This window comes from Acanthochromis polyacanthus, chromosome 18, assembly GCF_021347895.1.
Source record: "Acanthochromis polyacanthus isolate Apoly-LR-REF ecotype Palm Island chromosome 18, KAUST_Apoly_ChrSc, whole genome shotgun sequence".
Lineage (NCBI taxonomy): Eukaryota > Metazoa > Chordata > Actinopteri > Pomacentridae > Acanthochromis > Acanthochromis polyacanthus.
Genome location: NC_067130.1, coordinates 20,721,284 through 20,739,705, shown reverse-complemented (window position 1 = coordinate 20,739,705; position 18,422 = coordinate 20,721,284). Strand labels below are relative to the sequence as shown.

Genomic DNA, 18,422 nt, shown 5'->3' with positions numbered 1-18,422 from the left:
CTACATCCCCTCAAAATTTCATGTGAATCTGCCCAGGCGTTTTTGAGTTATCTTGCTAATAGACAGACAGACAGACAGACAAACACCGGGTGTCACATAACCTCCTTGGCGGAGGTAATAAAACACACCTGCTTGGAGACTTTTGGTTCTTCCTCTATGTATTTCTGCTCTGCGGGGACCACAGTCCTCAAAGCAGCTTTAACCTGAAGAGGAAAAACACCCATGGAGGTCACATCACAGCTTTAGAGTGCTTAGCTAAGAACAGAGGAGGGACTACAGACAGAAATGTGTTGTATTGTGCTAAAGCTTCATGTAGCTAAAGCTGTTTCGTTTCATATGGACCATCATGACGGAGACCAAACGTCTCCTGATTTCAGCATAATGGAGACAGACTGAATCATTTCTTTACTTCACAGCACAGTGTGACGCTCACAGTGTTGTAGATGACGTCGATCTCCAGGTAGATGGCTCCTTTGGTCGGGCCCGTCAGCTCCTTGTTCTTCAGCACGTAGCCCTTCTGCTCACCATTACGGATCTAACAAAGAGAAGGGAGGTCACAGTTTGGGTTTACTCACTTTAAAGTGTACCTACATATTCTGAACAGTCTTTCTAATGCTTCGTAGAAATGCATGTCAGACTGTAGATTGTCTTTTGTTGTGCTCACACTTAATAAAGGAATGACCGCTTTTCCCAGAAAGTCTGCGCTTCTGTCTCTGTCTTCATCCATCACCGTCACCTCCAGCACTGAGTTGATGTCCTTCACATTACTGAGGAAGCAGAGAATCAACATGACAAAAAGAACGTCACTGCAGCTCTGTGTAAAAATGTCTTTTGTGGAATCTGATACAGTTACACAAATCATTAAAAAATAAAAATGAAAGTTGAATTTCTTGAAATATCCACATTACAAAAGAGCCCACATGTGTTACCAACAGTGGAAACAAACAGTGGCTCTACACACTACAGATATTTTACTGTGTAGATTTTTACAGATTCTATAAATCAGGTTACTCTGCATATCAACTCTAGATAAATATTCCACTTCTGAATGTAACTTAAAACAACCTGTTGACAACTTGCTCCTCTGTGTACTGTTTTAGAGTCATGCTGTATTTATTTTATTGCTCCAATATGTTTTATTTTACTCTCAGTCTATGAGATTGAATGAACCATGTAGAATAATATGAATTTAAAGAAACATCATGACTTTAAGCTCAGATTTGTTCCATTGGAGACGACATTATGATCTGTTCAAGGGACTGTTGGAAATCTGAAAATCTGATGATTCTTTCTGTTTTTAAAGTTTCCGGCTGATAAATGACATCATGTTTATGATTTCTGAGTTTTTGGGGTTTAGATGGTTAGTTCTGCTCTGCTATTGCCTTTACCAAAACATGGAGACAGAGAAATGTTGACTCACAAGGTGAAGACTTTGTTCCACTCTGGATTGAGGTTCTTGTAAACAGTATGTGTCTGCAGTCTGTCGTTATTCAGTTCCAGCACACAGAAAGGGTCGCTTTTACCTGAGAGAGCAATCCAGTTAAAATGCGTAATATCAGATTGACAGTTGCTGTATACTGGAACACATCAAAGCACATGAGCATGATGAGCAGAAGACAGCAGAAAATCCAACTTTTTTTATTACCGTTTACATCTGCAGCCATGAGTCCTTCTGCTCTCATCACCTTCACCTGTACGATGCCCACATCTTTGAAGTTGGAGAGTGACTTCAACATGCCCTGGACAACGAGAGCGGTCACACAAAGTTATCCTGGTTTAAATTTTGTAGACGTTCCATCTGGATAGTAATTAGACTTCTGCTTACGTATCGCTTCAGTATCTCCCTGCGCTCCTGTGGGTCGTCCAGCGGCGTCACGGCCAGGTCGGCGATGGAGACGGCAGCCGAGGCGGTCAGTGTGACCAGCAGCACCACGAAGCCCCGGGACTCCTCCAGCGGCAGCTCCAAGTGATGAGTCCGCTCCTTGGACAGAGTGGAGAGGTCCAACTGGCAGCTGGACCACAAACACAGCACACACACCCTGATTTGTTAAAAAAAAAAAAAACTTATCCCATAGAACTGCATCATTTCAGTGATAATGATCTGCACTTTGTTTAATTAATGTTAAACATCTAATTAGAAGCATTGTAGAACAGGAAGGAGATACTTTGTGTTGACATCAAGCTAAGAATACAGCCATGGCCATAAGTTTGGACACAGCATGACTTACTATGTCTGTTTTGATGTCTATTACAGAACATAACTAATATTTTTTGACAGCACCAGTTTAATTAGTCAACAAATCAACAAGGGATATAATATTATCAATAAATTCCAACAATTGGAACAACTTTGTTCCCAAAACATAATATTAGAAGAAAATAACAAAAAAAATGCAGTACTTTCACAACCGAATTTGGTAAGAACAACAAAATGACACCAAACTCTTTGATGTTTTCTTTAAATATGAACCTAATATAGTTCTCAGGAGTTGTGTACTGTATTGTAAGTGACAATTTTGTGGTATTTTCTAAGATTCACAAGCGTCATGGTACTTGTGTCCAAACCTATGGCCATGGCTGTATGCATTAAGAAAAAACCATTTGTCCATCCATCCATTCTCTATACGCCGCTTAATCCTCATTAGGGTTGTGGGGGCTGGAGTCTATCCCAGCTGACTTAGGGGGAAGGTAGGAGACACCCTGGACAGGTCACCAGTCTATCAGAGGGCTAGACCATAGAGACAAACAATCACACTCACATTCACACCTACAGACAAATTAGAATAATCAATTAACCTCAGCATACAGTGGGTACGGAAAGTATTCAGACCCCTTGAAATTTTTCACTCTCTGTGTCATTGCAGCCATTTGCCAAAATCAAAAAAGTTCATTTTATTTCTCATTAATGTACACTCAGCACCCCATCTTGACAGAAAAAAAACAGAAATGTAGAAATTTTTGCAAATTTATTAAATAAGAAAAACTGAAATATCACATAGTCATAAGTATTCAGACCCTTTGCAGAAATGACAGAACACATTTTTAGAAGAATGGTGTTCAGAAGGTGTGAAGAATCTCTGACAAGGAGCACTAAACACTAAATGTGCCCGACACACAAAGACTGACTGACCGTCCAATGAAGTCGTCTCTCCTGCCGGTGTCTCTGTCCCACACTGTGATCTCCAGCACCCCTCCGGTCTCTTCATACAGATGCAGGTCGAACTGCTCTCTCCACTGAGGACTCAGGGTTTTTGGCACCGTCTGCTCAAACACACACATCTCATTACTTCCAGATGAAGCAGACATGAAAGTGCCTCACCAGTAAACAGACAGCTGATGTACCTTGCTCTTGTACTTCTGTGGTCCCAGTCTGAACTTCACGTACGGGTCGCTCAGACCGTTGTCGTCCATGGGGATGAGGTTTCGGCCCTCAAGTAGTGCAATGCTGACAATCCCTCGCCAGAGCTGGGACTTCCGATGCAGCTCTGAGAGACGTATTGACTGCTGGTTCTGGTCCACAAACAAAGATACACACAAACACACACACACACTGAAATGTATTCACCAGATGGTAGGAAAAACGACATAATGCAGGGCTCTGCTCTTCTTCATCTGAATGGTAATGATTTAACTAAAGCCTAGATTCCTGTTCCTCAAAGGAACATAAAAAATGTTCAATTACTTTGTCAGAATTAATTTGTCAAAATAATGTCCTGTATCTACAGTATAGCTATCCAGAGTTGAAACTGAACAAAAATAGAAGCAGTTCGCTAAAGCTTCTGTCTGTTATCAGGCCCAAAAATTCCAAAACCGAGTAACACCGAACAGACACGGTGTTATCAGCATATTGAAAAAAGTCTGCTGTACTTAATTCATTTCAACAATGAATCGATAGTTAAAGAAGTTGCTTAAAATTTGCCTTCCAAGTGGTGATTTTAGAGGATTAGATTGTCAATAAATTGCATCAAGTGACCCAAACCAACAATTCGTTGTGGGACTTCTCCACTTTGCTTGATGCTCTTAGCTCAAAATCTTTAAAAAAAAAACAACAACAACAACAAACAAACTCAGAAACACATAAATTATATTTATTTAATTTATTTTTAATAGAGATTCTGCAGTTCAATAAAAACAATTGGCCACTGCATATTCATCCACAGCTGATGGTACAGTGAGTATTTGCTGCAGTAGGATGATGTGTGTGGGACTTGAGTGCTTTCTGGACAACAATGGAGCTCTGTGGCACAGAGGAATAACATTCATCAGCCTCTGATATGCACACAATACTAGGAAACAGTCATTGTTGGTTTTGAAGAAGCATAAAATTTCTTTTCATTGTTTTGCACACGATATATGAATCTATCTGCCCAATAAAAATACAATGCAAACACTAAGTACAGCATTTACTGTTACTGGACCTTTTGGCCGACTCCCTTGGCCCCTTTGACTTCATGTAGTCGAAATGAAAACAAAAAACAAACAAACACACAAAAAAACCCTACAGTGATCTTCTTCATTTAGCAGGACTCTCTCATCGTCACACTCTGGTTAGAGCAATGAGGAACCATGTGTTCTTGGATGTTCTGAGATCCAGGAACAAAAACAGGTGATGGAGCTGTGTACCTTTTCATGTAAAAACTGTCTCTGCTTAAGGCCCAGCTCTTCTCATTTGATTCAAATAAAGCTTGACACTCTGATTTAATCTCTTTGTACTCTTATTATCAGACCATGGCCAAGACCAAAGGCAAGTATGAAAGTAGTGAAAAAAGTATCAAACAAAGTCCAAGACCAATCCAAAAAAAATTTTGTCTAAATCTAATCTAAAAATCAGTCCAACACCAGCCTAAAACCAGCCCAACACCAAGTATGAAAGCAATCTAAAACCAAGTCCTAAAACCAGCCCAAAACCAAATTCAAAAGCAGTCTAAGCAAATCTAAACAAATTCCAAACATGTCTAAAGCCAGCCTAAAACATAAAAGTACTCTAAAATCAGTGTAAGACAAAACCTAAAAGCTATCAAAAAACTTCAAAAGTTCAAAAGTCTAAAACCAGTCTAGAACAAGTGGAAAATCAGTTGAGGATCAAGTTCAGAAGCAGTCTCAAACAAGGTACAAAAGCAGTCTAAACAATTCAATCAAAACCAATCTAAAATCATGTCCAAGTCTAGTCTAAAGTCAAGAAAAAACCTCATCTAAAATAAATCCAAGATTCAGTCCAAAACCAGTTCAGAACCAGCACAAAACTAGTCTAAGATTAGTCCAAGGCCATGTCCAAAATCCAACTAAAACGCTTTCAAAACCAGTGTAGACAAACCCAAAACCACATCCAAAAGCAGTCTTAAACCAAACTAAAAATACATCTGGAAGCAATGCAGAGCCAAGTCCAGAATCTCTTTAAAAACAATCTGGAACTAGTCCAAAAACAATCTAATACCAGCACAAAACAGCACCTCTTCTTGTTGGCATTAGATCCAAGTCGAGTTCGACACCCTGACTCCATCTCTTACTGTGTTGTAACTCTTTTTTCAAACTATTTTACTGTCTTTTAATTTAGATTGTTGTTTAGTCATTGTGATATACACACGTGGACAAAATTGTTGGTACCCCTCAGTTAAAGAAGGAAAAACCCACAATTCTCACTGAAATCACTTGAAACTCACAAAAGTAACAATAAATAAAAATTTATTGAAAATTAAATAATCAAAATCAGCCATCACTTTTGAATTGTTGATTAACATAATTATTTAAAAAAACAAACTAATGAAATAGGGCTGGACAAAAATGATGGTACCCATAACTTAATATTTTGTTGCACAACCTTTTGAGGCAATCACTGCAATTAAACGATTTCTGTATTTGTCAATGAGCGTTCTGCAGCTGTCAACAGGTATTTTGGCCCACTCCTCATGAGCAAACAGCTCCAGTTGTCTCAGGTTTGATGGGTGTCTTCTCCAAATGGCATGTTTCAGCTCCTTCCACATATGTTCAATGGGATTCAGATCTGGGCTCATAGAAGGCCACTTTAGAATAGTCCAACGCTTTTCTCTCAGCCATTCTTGGGTGTTTTTGGCTGTGTGTTTTGGATCGTTGTCCTGTTGGAAGACCCATGACCTGCGACTGAGACCAAGCTTTCTGACACTAGGCAGCACATTTCTCTCCAGAATGCCTTGATAGTCTTCAGATTTCATCGTACCTTGCACACTTTCAAGACACCCTGTGCCAGATGCAGCAAAGCAGCCCCAAAACATTACTGAGCCTCCTCCATGTTTCACCGTAGGGACAGTGTTCTTTTCTTCGTATGCTTGGTTTTTGAGTCTATGAACATAGAGTTGATGTGCCTTACCAAAAAGCTCCAGTTTGGTCTCATCTGTCCAAAGGACATTCTCCCAGAAGCTTTGTGGCTTGTCAACATGCATTTTTGCAAATTCCAGTCTGGCTTTTTTATGAGTTTTTTTCAGCAGTGGTGTCCTCCTTGGTCGTCTCCCATGAAGTCCACTTTGGCTCAAACAACGACGAATGGTGCGATCTGACACTGATGTACCTTGGCCTTGGAGTTCACCTTTAATTTCTTTGGAGGTTGCTCTGGGCTCTTTGGATACAATTCGAACGATCCGTCTCTTCAATTTGTCATCAGTTTTCCTCTTGCGGCCACGTCCAGGGAGGTTGGCTACTGTCCCGTGGGTCTTGAACTTCTGAATAATATGAGCCACTGTTGTCACAGGAACTTCAAGCTGTTTAGAGATGGTCTTATAGCCTTTACCTTTAAGATGTTTGTCTATCATTTTTTTTCGGATGTCCTGGGACAATTCTCTCCTTCGCTTTCTGTTGTCCATGTTCAGTGTGGTACACACCTTTTCACCAAACAGCAGGGTGACTACTTGTCTCCCTTTAAATAGGCAGACTGACTGATTATGAGTTTGGAAACACCTGTGATGTCAATTAAATGACACACCTGAGTTAATCATGTCACTCTGGTCAAATAGTTTTCAATCTTTTATAGAGGTACCATCATTTTTGTCCAGGCCTGTTTCATTAGTTTGTTTTTTTAAATAATTATGTTAATCAACAATTCAAAAGTAATGGCTGTTTTTGATTATTTAATTTTCAATAAATTTTTATTTATTGTTACTTTTGTGAGTTTCAAGTGATTTCAGTGAGAATTGTGGGTTTTTCCTTCTTTAACTGAGGGGTACCAACAATTTTGTCCACGTGTGTATTGCGCTTTTTGGCCAGCTATTCAAATTGTACAACACTTTGGTTGAACTGTTGTTGTTTTTGATTGTGCCTGACAGATCATTTTTAAAAACATATTTTTTGTTACACTTCTAAAGGGATTTATTGACAATAATAAAACTTGTATTTGAAGAAGTTACTCAATCAGTTTAGCCTGATAACATCATGTTAGTCTGGTTTGAAGAGCAGAGTCCTGTTTGTGGCCAGTGAATAGAAATGACAGCAGCAACAATGCATGAAAACAACATTTAAGGATCCCACAGCATGTATTGGAACTCTAAAAAGAAAACAACTTCGACACGAGATGGAAAGTGCTTTCCGAAATACAGACAAAATAAACTGAACAGTGATGAACATGAAGGCATCAGGACGTTAATGAAAAGCTGCGATAGCACACAGACGACGACAATGATGATGGTTATTTACCTTAGTGGACCGTTTCCAGGACCTCCTGAGCAGCATAGTCTGAATATACATTAAAATACATTATTTCAACTGGCTCCTGCAGGGTGGGAAACACTGTAACTATAGGGCTGCTACATGTCTGCATTTTAACCCTCTGAACCCCAAATCCCACTGACGGGTTTAAAAGGCAGGTTATCTTAAAAAAAATGACACCATTTATCAGCCAGGAGCTGCAAAAACAGGCTTTCAACCATCAGACGATTGGTGCAAGTATCGCGTGAGGTGTGCTAAATGTTTGTGGCTACAATTAGGCAAAAAATTAGAAAGGTTCTGTACAAAACCTAAAATTCTGTGCTCCTCGATACAACTGTGGAGTCATGACTGACTCAGCTGTGACAAACAGTCAGACACATTTTCAGGTAACCGGCAGGTCTGTGTTTACACAGAGTAGAAAGAAGGTGATTGTGGAAACACAATAAAATATCAATACAAATTTTGAGTATTTCTAGACAAACTTTGACTCATACTAGACAGTTTTTGGGGAGTTTTGGACCAATTTTAAGTAGTCTCTGACAATATCTGGGTCATTCTGTACATATTTTTTTTTAGCAATTTTGGAAACATTTGAAGTCATTTTGGACATTTCTTGGAACTTTGTCCAGAATGACTCAAAATTTGTCCAAATTTTTGAGTCATTCTGGACAAAGTCTGAGCTTTTTAGAACATATTGCAAGCAATTCTGGACAATCTTTGGGTCATTTTGGTCAAGCTTTGAGTCATTCTGGACCAACAGTTGTGACAAAAATATCAGAGTTACTGCAGGCTGTATGTACACAGAGTGGAAAGTAAACAATAAGAGAGACTGAGTGGAAAGTAAAACATCTTGGGTTAATCTACACTACCATTCAAAAGACTGGGGTCATTTAGAAATGTCTTTATTTTTGTACAGAAAACATTTTTTCCAATGACGATAACATTAAATTCACATAACATTAAATTAATCAAAAATCGTCTAGAGTCTAGACATGGTTAATGTGGTGAATGACTATTCTAGCTGGAAACAGCTGATTTTTAATGGAATATCTCCATAGAGGTACAGAGGAACATTTCCAGCAACCATCACTCCTGTGTTCTAATGCTACATTGTGTTAGCTAATGGTGTTGAAAGGCTAGCTGATGATTAGAAAACCCTTGTGCAGCTATGTTAGCACATGAATAAAAGTGTAAGTTTTCATGGAAAACAAGAAATCGCCTGGGAAACCCCAAACTTTTGCAAGGTAGTATGTTTGTTTTGTAAAACAAGTAATTAAAAAAATCGCAGAGGTGTACCCCTTAACTGTTATACTGCATTGGTGCTGTTTCCACAGAGGTACAGGACTTTATATTGCAGTGAAAAATTACTCTACTGTGAGGAAAAATGTGAAAGGAGCAAAGACATGTTCAGAAACTGTTTGGAGTTCAGAGGGTCAATAAAAGAAAAAGAAAGCAGTCAGAACCTTCTTTCCTTTAATCAACATACCATCATTTCTACACCACTAGAGGAGGCTACAGGACAGGTTGAATTCTGACTACTAGCAGCTAAAACGTCTTAAAGGGGATGCGCCCTACTTCAATTAAGCCTCATGAATAAAGCACCCAAAAATAGATTCAGACAGTGAAAAATGCTCTCCACCAGTACTCAGCATTCATTATTACTGCCTCTCTGGTGTGCTCATTAGCTTTAATGAGACTTTGATCAATCTGAGACACTTGATTCAGTGCGTTGATTCTTCTGTTGGTATTTGTTTCCATATCTTCATTTCTCCATCTCTTTCTCTCTTATTTATCTTTCTGAGCGGAGCTGCAGCTCAGACTAGGACTTGGCCTATTATTAATTTATACACTGAATAAAACATGAACGAGACATGTTGTGCTTAATATCTTAGAGCTCAAGATACATTTGGAAACCATTCTGTCATCAAAACCAAGGAAACTGAGCAGAAACCGTAAGTGCAGCTGGAGACATAAAAATTGTGAAATTTAATCAGTATAGATTATTTATGATTAAAGTGGCTGTAATCTATGCTTTTATAACAACAATGTAGTGCTGTCTAGCTTGCATATTAACTGTTCATAGCAGGTTTTGTTGCAGCATGAGGCTGTTATAATGGAAAATTCTTCACAAAATCACCCTTGGCAGATGGTGGAGACTTAAAAACTCTGAGTGAAGCTGCAAAGTTTGTGACTTTCACATTATGCACACTCATTTGATTTAATATATATTTATAATTTGAGTTGCAAAATATTGTTTTGAAGATTAAATGTCCAATACTTTCAAAATATGTTCCCAATTTTAATTCCAAAAAAATCTACTCCCTCCTGCTGTCTACCACTGATTAAAAAGCAAAAATGTCCCCAAATTGCTACAAATCGCTTTGGATAGGTAAAGCTTTTTTAAAGACAACTTTAAAATCAGTATCATGGGACATGTAGTTTTAACAGCAAAACTGCACTAGTCTATTGTCTGTGACATATAGAAACAGAAACAAGCCTGAGTTCATTGGATGTCATTTCTTTTTTTCTGATAATTCACCAGGGAGAACTTTGAAAAGTGCATTTTGGGATAAACCTTCAAAGGTCATATTACCTGGTTGGTTGAAACAAGCTATAGCAAATTAAACGCCTATTTTTTACCTACATTTTGTTACCAGGCTGGTCTCCTAGCAAAGATTCCTTTTGTGTCACAATCATTTTCCAGTAGATTAAACAGGGTTTCTGCAGAAAACAGCCAGTCAAATGTAATGCTTTTTAATGCCATTTTAATGCTATACTGTAAAAATGTTAATGCCACGACCGTGAACTCAACAAGTTACATGGGTTTGTTTTTTGTAGAAAATGATTTTTATATGAAAACTGTCCCTACATTTCACTATTTCTGAATCCAGAAACCACCCCTGACCACCCATGGGCTGTAGTTCTTCTCTGAGATCCACGGTTTCTTGCCATTTTTGCTGGAATTTGCATTTCCCCATTTCCCAGCTCCCCTCTACCTGGTCCAGCCTGCCGGCCACTTTAAAAACATGCAGTTTTTGGCAATTATACCCGACAATGCCGGAACAATTATCGCAATTACTCGGCATGTTTACACAGATGCACATATCTGACGAATGGCAGTCTACAATTATATACTATTATTGTCAAATATTTTCTTGAAAATTGCAGAAAGAATTTTTTATGTCACTGAGAATCAAATTTAATGACTTTTATTGCTATTTAAGGCCTTAATTTTCATAAAATCAACTTAATGACTATTAATGCTTTTTAATGCCCTGCAGAAACCCTGTTAAAGTTTGCATGGTTTCATTAAATATGCTGATGTTATTACACATTAAAAATCAGCTGATTCTGAGAGGCACTGGTGGGATCATTTTTCAGATTTGCTTAATTTGAAATGGAATGCCTCTGGAGAGAATTGAAAACATTAAATCAGGTTTAAAAAGTAAAATAGTGTGATTTAGATCAGTTTAGTGGAATTTAGATTTCCACATTAAATCAGTTTTCTTGTCTCGCTTGCAACAGCTGTATAATAGTTTTCTAAAGAGTGACGGTACGTGTCCACAGAGGGCAGAGTAAAAAGTTTGCAAAGACTGTAGGAACTGTAGGAACATAATAGTTAAGTGTCTATAGCATAGTCTGTGGACACAGGGTTCAAAGATGTGGGCATTTACAAAGCAGTGGACACAAAGAAAAGATGCTGCTGAGCACTTTAGGACTAAAAGTCAGACTATTTCAGTCTCTGCTTTCATTCAGACTATTTGTGGTTCTAAAATAAATCAATCTTTTGTGAGTCTGATTTCACTTGAAGTGAGCCACTGGATGAAAGTCCTGATTTCATCCTTTCTTTGAATGTCAACCAGTTCATCTCGTACTAAGGGTAGTGGTGAGTGGAAATGTTGTAATAGTTTCTATAATTCATTTTGACCTTTATTTTATTCATAAGGAGTGCTTAAGCAAGATGAATAAATAAAAATACTCAGATCAAATCTTTGAAAAAACTCTACAGCAAACAGGAAGCACAATATAAAAGTGTATAAACAGAGGCAAAACTGGAAGTGTAGCGGACATCTAACAGAGCACAAAGACACCTGATAAATGCCTATTACATGGCAATAAACTAATTAACTCTCTAGTGCTACTGATAAGGAAGAAGCTTTGAACTAGACTAGAAAACGGGGCAGATGAGGGTGAAGCTACAGGAGGAGCCTAATCACCACTACACTCACTTTCTTCACATATGGCTTCCACCGATACATTTTAACCTCATTCTGCTGCTGCAGAAAACACAAAGACCCATTTTTACTGTGTGAAAACAAAACTGAAATCTAAACTAACTGAGTACTTTAACTGAAGTACTGCATTCAGGTTTCAATTTGAGATATTTGTACATTATCATCATTTCAAGACACTTTAGAGCAAAGCTCCATTTATATTTATTTGACAGTTTCACTATTTATTGACTTTACAAATACATACACTGTCGCTCAAAAGTTTAGGGTCATTTAGAAATGTCCATATTTTTTGAAATAAAAGCAGTTTTTCAATGAAAATAACATTAAACGAATCAGAAAGACAGGCTGGGCATCGGTAATGTGGTGAATGACTATTCTAGCTGGAAACAGCAGATTTTTAATAGAATATCTACATAGGGGTACAGAGGAACATTTCCAGCAGCCATCACTCCTGTGTTCTAATGCGACAATGTGTTAGCTACCGGTGTTGAAAGGCTAATTGGTGATTAGAAAACCCTTGTGCAGTTATGTTAGCACATGAATAAGAGTGTGAGTTTTCATGGAAAACATGAAATCATCTGGCTGACCCCAAACTTCTGAACGGCAGTGTATATATACAAATGAAGCTGCTTATTTGATTAATAAATGAGTTGACTGACACACAGCAATGAAGGTTAACTGAGATGATTTCATTTGTTAGTCAAGCAAGTTTCTTTTAAAAAGTCACATTTAAGGTATTCCAACTGCGCACTGTAGAAATGCAAAAGCAATTCAGACAATCCGACATAATAATTTTATATCAACTGAGGTTATTTTTGTGATTGATTTGTTATTGATTTGTTTTTTGGTGCTGTAAAAAGGTTGTATGTGGTCATAACTGACAGCTCGATCAACTGTGTAAGAATAGGGAATATATGGCCAATCACAGCACACAGCAGGGTCAAATTGTGAGCCTTCACTACTGGTTGCACATGTCTACAAATGTCCAGATATCACAAAGATAGAAGCAGACATTACAGGTTAGTCTGACACAATTATGTAAGAGAAAATGTAGACTATAAGAAAGAAAGGTGTATGCTGTCCTGATTGTAATAATTTACTTTTCTTCACAGTAACATCACTGTAGTGTCGTTGTAAGTAGGTCATATTAAATGTGACAGACCGCGGATATATGATCACATACCGTTGAGTCTCGTCGCTCCTCCATGGGGCTGTCTTTAGGCGTCAGGGTGACGGCCAGCTCCAGGCTGCCCAGGTCCTCATCAGGAGACTGAGGGTCTTTCAGCACCAGAGTCACAGGTATTGTTCTGTAACACACAGGTAGGAATCAGAGCTGCTCCAACAAATGATGTTTAGGTGAAACTCCTTTGGAGTCAGGAGGTGGTCTGGGTGGATGGTGGGCATACAAAACACGAGACTGGTGTAATATTTCATTTCAGGTTTTTTTTAATGGTTTTTAGAAAATATTTTTCTCTTTGCATGGACTATTATTTTTTCCTTCATCTATTTATTTACTCTATATGTCATGTTGTGTCACGCTATGTTAATTAACCTGAGAGCCACAGTCATTTTTAAATAGATTTCTATTTCAAGCCTTTAAAAAAAATGTTTCTTTATGTAATTATTTTATTTTGAAGTTTTCAAAATTCTTTTGCTATCTTAAATAATGCAAAGCTTATGTTTTTTAAGAATAATTGTTAACCTGCAAATGATATATTTTGTATTTTATATAAACTTTAAAAATGTATTTAAATTTTTTAGATATTTTTTAAATTATTTTTTATTTCTCCTATGCACTCATGTATGTATATTTATTATTTATACTATAAAATTAACCTGATTATTTGTATGCAATTAATAAAATCACTTTTCTTTTTAAATATTCTAATATATTTTCAAGTTATCTTTTTTTTCATACTTTATTTTTATAGAATCAGTTGTTTTACAATATATATAAAAAACAAAAAAACACAAAAGGCACAGATGGGAAGATGAAGGAGTGGGGTGAGACAAGTCACGATGACAACATGTGTACACATTAAGAGGCAGGGCCAAGTCCAGAGCCAGGTGAATATAGATAGATAAGTGTATCAGCTCTTGCAGCTCCCTCCGATCACATTCTCTTCACTACCTCGAGGTGAGGCAAAGGTCTCCCTACTTAGGCACTTAATCAGTACCTAAAGAGTATATCCAGCAGTACGTGAGGTTAGTCCTATCCAGCAGCTGTTACTGGATCTTGTTGTGATGAAGGGGCAGTCACTCCATATTAGCTGTCCATTTCCTCCAATACGAATTAAATTTGTCCATGCACAGGTTCAAGGAGAAAGTCAGTCTTTCCATGTCATATATTTCTTTGACAATTCCAATCCACTCCCCTTTTGACGGAGGGTCCTTTAATAGCCATCTTCGTGTGATAGCTTTTTTACTGGCTACTAACATTATCTTAACCAGATATTTATCAGGAACGCTGATTGAAGGAGAGATATTCCTGAGGTAGACAGTACAGAAATCAAGTTTTATCTCAAAGCCTATAATCAATTTAATTTCCTGACTACAGCACCTACCATAACTTGGCTGACCTTTCTGAAGCTGTTTAATTTTTGGAGTGATAAAAAATCGAATTATATTCTTCCACGAGAATTTTGAGTTATCTTTTTAAATGTACTAGTATTTATTTCTTCATTTTTATTTTATGTTTTTACCTTACTTCTTATTTTAGCTCCTTATCTATTTGTTCTTTGTGTTATTTTTTAACTAGACATAGATATGATTGTTATTACATTTCATTTATTATATTTTATTTAATACACATTACTTTGAGAATGTTTGTTGACTGTGTTTTTCTGTATTATTGATTTTTATTTTGTTTATCACTATAAGACATAGGATATCACAAACAGATGAAAAATGAACACACAAAAAATGCTACAAAGACACAAAACAGCCACAGACTGGCATCAAATGACTAACAAGATATGACACACACAAAAAAAGAAACAAACATCAACACATGCAAATGAAGATTTGGTATTCTGGATATCTAATATGTGAGTGGCTTCATTACTGTAAGGCTACCTTTCAGTAACTTCATTATATAAAAAAGACGATACACAGTATTCTATTGTACTACTATCAGATGGTGTGTTTGAAAAAGGGAAACATGACCAACCTCTGCTGCTCCAAAGACTCCAGGTAAAGAAAAGCAGAACCCATGAAGTCGTCCTGAAGGCCAAAGTCGTAGTCAAACACCTACAGGAGAGCATCAACGCACTCTTCTGTTTATTAAGAATTCATATGGAAAAGTTCTTTGAGTGCATCCAGGTTTTTACCTTCACATACAGCGGCTCACTCAGACTGTCCAATGTTAACGTTATCTTCTCGTCCCACACAGGGTTGAGGTTTTTGTGGATGATTTTGCTTCTGAACACCTCTTTCCCTCCCATCTTGAACTTCACATAGGGATCACTGGAGCCTGTAGAGACAAATAAAGCTATTATGTATCCATAAAAGAGAACAGGAGAGAGAAGAAAGACAGGACCTCACCTCCTCTGTCTCTGACGGCCAGGTTGTGTCCCCTCTTCAGCTCGATCTCCAGCTTGTACATCCCTGAGCTGGGGGCTGCTCGCTCAGAAGCTCCCATCCCCTGTTGGAGAAACAGAGGTGTTAATTAGAAGCAATAATGAGCTGCTCCGTCCATCACCTCACTCTCAGAGCAAACTTACCAACATATTTTAAAAGAAACAGACGTTCGTTTGATCTGTTGCTGCAGCAAAATCTTGACTCTCTCAGCATCCACACTGAGACTGAAGCAGCTAATTCAGCTCAGCAACTCGTCCCAGGGGCGACCACAGACGGGAAATTACAGAAGAAGCTTCCTCCCATCAGACCACAGTGCTGTTGAGCTAATTCTTTTTTTCCATTTTTGTACCATCCTCATTTCTACAACAGCACCAAGCCTCATAAACAACAGCTGTACATTAAGAAAGTGGCTTTGCAACAGGCTGAACTCTGGCAGCTGCAACAACTACAAACATTTTAACAGCATTTTGCAACTTCTGCATCATTTGGAAATTCAGACAGCACTGATAGGTTACTACCACGCACACTCCTAACATTATGTCATTTTGTCTCTCGTTGTGGTTGCACAGAGACTTTTCGTAGTTATTTTCTTTCCTTGTGATTGGTTTGCATCCACTAGTGGTTGTTTTATGTTTGTTGTCATTTTGTCTCTCTTTGTGGTTGTTTAATGTCATTTTGTCGTTATTTTATCTTTCCTTGTGATTGTTTTGCATCCACTAGTGGTTGCTTTATGTCTATTTGTTGTCATTTTGTGTCTCTTTGTGTTTGTACAGCATCTTTTTATAGCCATTTTGTCTTTCCTTGTGATTTTTTTGCATCCACTAGTGGTTGTTTTGTCTATTTGTTGTCATCTTGTGTCTCTCAGTTGTTGTTTAATATGTCTTTGGTGTCACTTTGCATCTCCTTGTGGTCAATTTGTGTCTCTTTGTGGCTGTCTAGTGTTTCTTTGTGCTTGTTTAGCATCTATTTGTGGTTATTTGGCGTCTCTTTGTTGTCATTTCATGTTATTAACAGAGTTGTTTTGATGTCATCATGTGAGCACAGCCCATATCAGATCCACTGCCAACATGGACAGAGAGATAAAACAAACACTGCACAATCTGATTATGCTGATTCTGAGGGCAGCCAGTCGAGACAGTCAGTATCTGAAACACGACACATCAAAAAAGTAAAACAAAACACCACAAAGCTGCCGTTTACCTACGGACAACTATAATTATTTTTTTCATTATTATGTTTCAGAATCCTCCTTCATATTGTTTCTCCCCAACTGCTGTCACTATTTCTGTGCAAGCTTCAGATCAAAATTTAGAAGATGTCGTTCTTTTCCTCAGCCGGTGAAAGTGTGTTTCACCCTATATGTAAGCAACAGCGATAATCAAACATCGATCTCACAACACGTCATTTTAAATGAAGATCTACTCTGCTGGGGCTGCTGCATCCTGTCAACACAAGCTTCCACTTACAGAGACGCTCTGATCAATACTCATATAAAGTGATAAAATATGAGGATTGCACTACAGGGTGTGGAAAACAAACATGTGCCTTACCGCTCAGACATCTAGAGGTCTGATTTACCTCATGGTCAGAGAATAAAACCTAGAAAAGCAGCAAATCCTCACAGTGGAGAGGAGAATTTTTGTATATATCATGAATATTTAACAATGATTAAATCTGGATAGCTGCAAATAGTTTAACTGTAGCTTCAATATGCTCTTGCACATTTCTGGACAAAGCTTAAAAAGCATTAGTATTAACCAGCTGGTGTCACACTATTGCATGAGCCAGAGAAAAAATTCTTTATCTGCTTGAAGGTGAAGCTTCTGCCCTCTAGTCATGTGATGATGCAATGTGTCTGTGAGTGATGTTTGTCTTGTTTACATGCAAATGAATGTGGGTGCCGGTGGCTGACACTGTTTCACTGACATACAGGTGAGAGATAATACAACAAGAACTTAAGTTGTCTTGAACAAATTATGAAACTGTAGTCGTTCAAAAAAATCTAACTTTAAAAAGCAGTGAAAGGAATTCAGTGTCAGTCTGTGCAAACTACCATTCAAAAGTTTGGGCTCACTTAGAAATGTCCTTATTTTTGAAAGAAAAGACTTTTTTTTCAATGAAGATGACATTAAATGAATCAGAAATTCAGTTTGGACATTGATAGTGTGATAAATGATTATTCTAACTGGAAATGGCTGATTTTTAATGGAATATTTCCATAGAGGCACAGAGGAACATTTCCAGCAACCATCACTCCTGTGTTCTGGTGCTACATTGTGTTAGCTAATGGTGTTGAAAGGTAGCCTAGCCACGCTAGACCCATGTTCTGAAGGCACAAGGGTCTAGGGCCGTTCGACAGGGAGGGAGGCGGGCTAAAAGGTTGTCTTTCAAATCACTCTGCAGCAATTGGGTAGGTATACAACCAATCAGGGCAACGAATAGGCTGACGGAGTTCCTAGAGCGCCGGCGGATTGTGGCTAAGTCCCATTAGCTTCCCAACCAGTGGAGACAACTGGTATATTAAGGATTTGCCATATCCCGTCGGCATAAGTCCAAATACGTCTTTCTTCTCAATGAAACACTTCAGTGCCGTCCTTTGTTTATCTTTCAAGTTGAATTTTAGCTTCAAATCTTTAAGGGCTGTGGCCAAAGCCGAGTCGAAAGATAACTGTTTATCGTGCGCCGGTTGTTTCTGTCAGAATCGTCGCGCCTCTGTCGTCACTTAGCTACGCCCGCCTTCTGACTCTACACTTCATGGTGATTCGTCCGGCCAGTTTTAGGAGAATCTAGCCTCGAGCCTTATGGAGGGTAACTAGACCCACCCTGGCAGAGAATTTAATTTGTTGCCGTGGGTTGTCTAGCGCGGCTAGGCTAGTTGAAAGGCTAATTGATGATTAGAATACCCTTGTGCAATTATGTTAGCACATGAATAAAAGC

The 18,422-nt window shown here is 38.2% G+C and overlaps 1 protein-coding gene across 2 annotated transcripts in view; it reads right to left on the bottom strand.

Annotated features, from left to right (window-relative positions):
* mctp1b (multiple C2 domains, transmembrane 1b) overlaps positions 1 to 18,422 on the bottom strand; it is a 60,793-nt gene that overhangs the window by 12,571 nt on the left and 29,800 nt on the right. Inside the window, exons 2-14 of one of the 2 annotated variants that reach the window (XM_022202862.2) lie at positions 15,450 to 15,549; positions 15,236 to 15,378; positions 15,076 to 15,155; positions 13,090 to 13,213; positions 7,660 to 7,698; positions 3,343 to 3,510; positions 3,131 to 3,261; positions 1,826 to 2,012; positions 1,646 to 1,739; positions 1,421 to 1,523; positions 665 to 767; positions 434 to 535; positions 129 to 203 (exon numbers count right to left, since the gene is read on the bottom strand). In XM_022202862.2, the coding sequence (XP_022058554.2) occupies positions 129 to 203; positions 434 to 535; positions 665 to 767; positions 1,421 to 1,523; positions 1,646 to 1,739; positions 1,826 to 2,012; positions 3,131 to 3,261; positions 3,343 to 3,510; positions 7,660 to 7,698; positions 13,090 to 13,213; positions 15,076 to 15,155; positions 15,236 to 15,378; positions 15,450 to 15,549 (1,449 nt within the window). The remainder of the gene's footprint in view (positions 1 to 128; positions 204 to 433; positions 536 to 664; positions 768 to 1,420; positions 1,524 to 1,645; positions 1,740 to 1,825; positions 2,013 to 3,130; positions 3,262 to 3,342; positions 3,511 to 7,659; positions 7,699 to 13,089; positions 13,214 to 15,075; positions 15,156 to 15,235; positions 15,379 to 15,449; positions 15,550 to 18,422) is intronic. The other variant, XM_022202863.2, reaches the window with a different exon arrangement.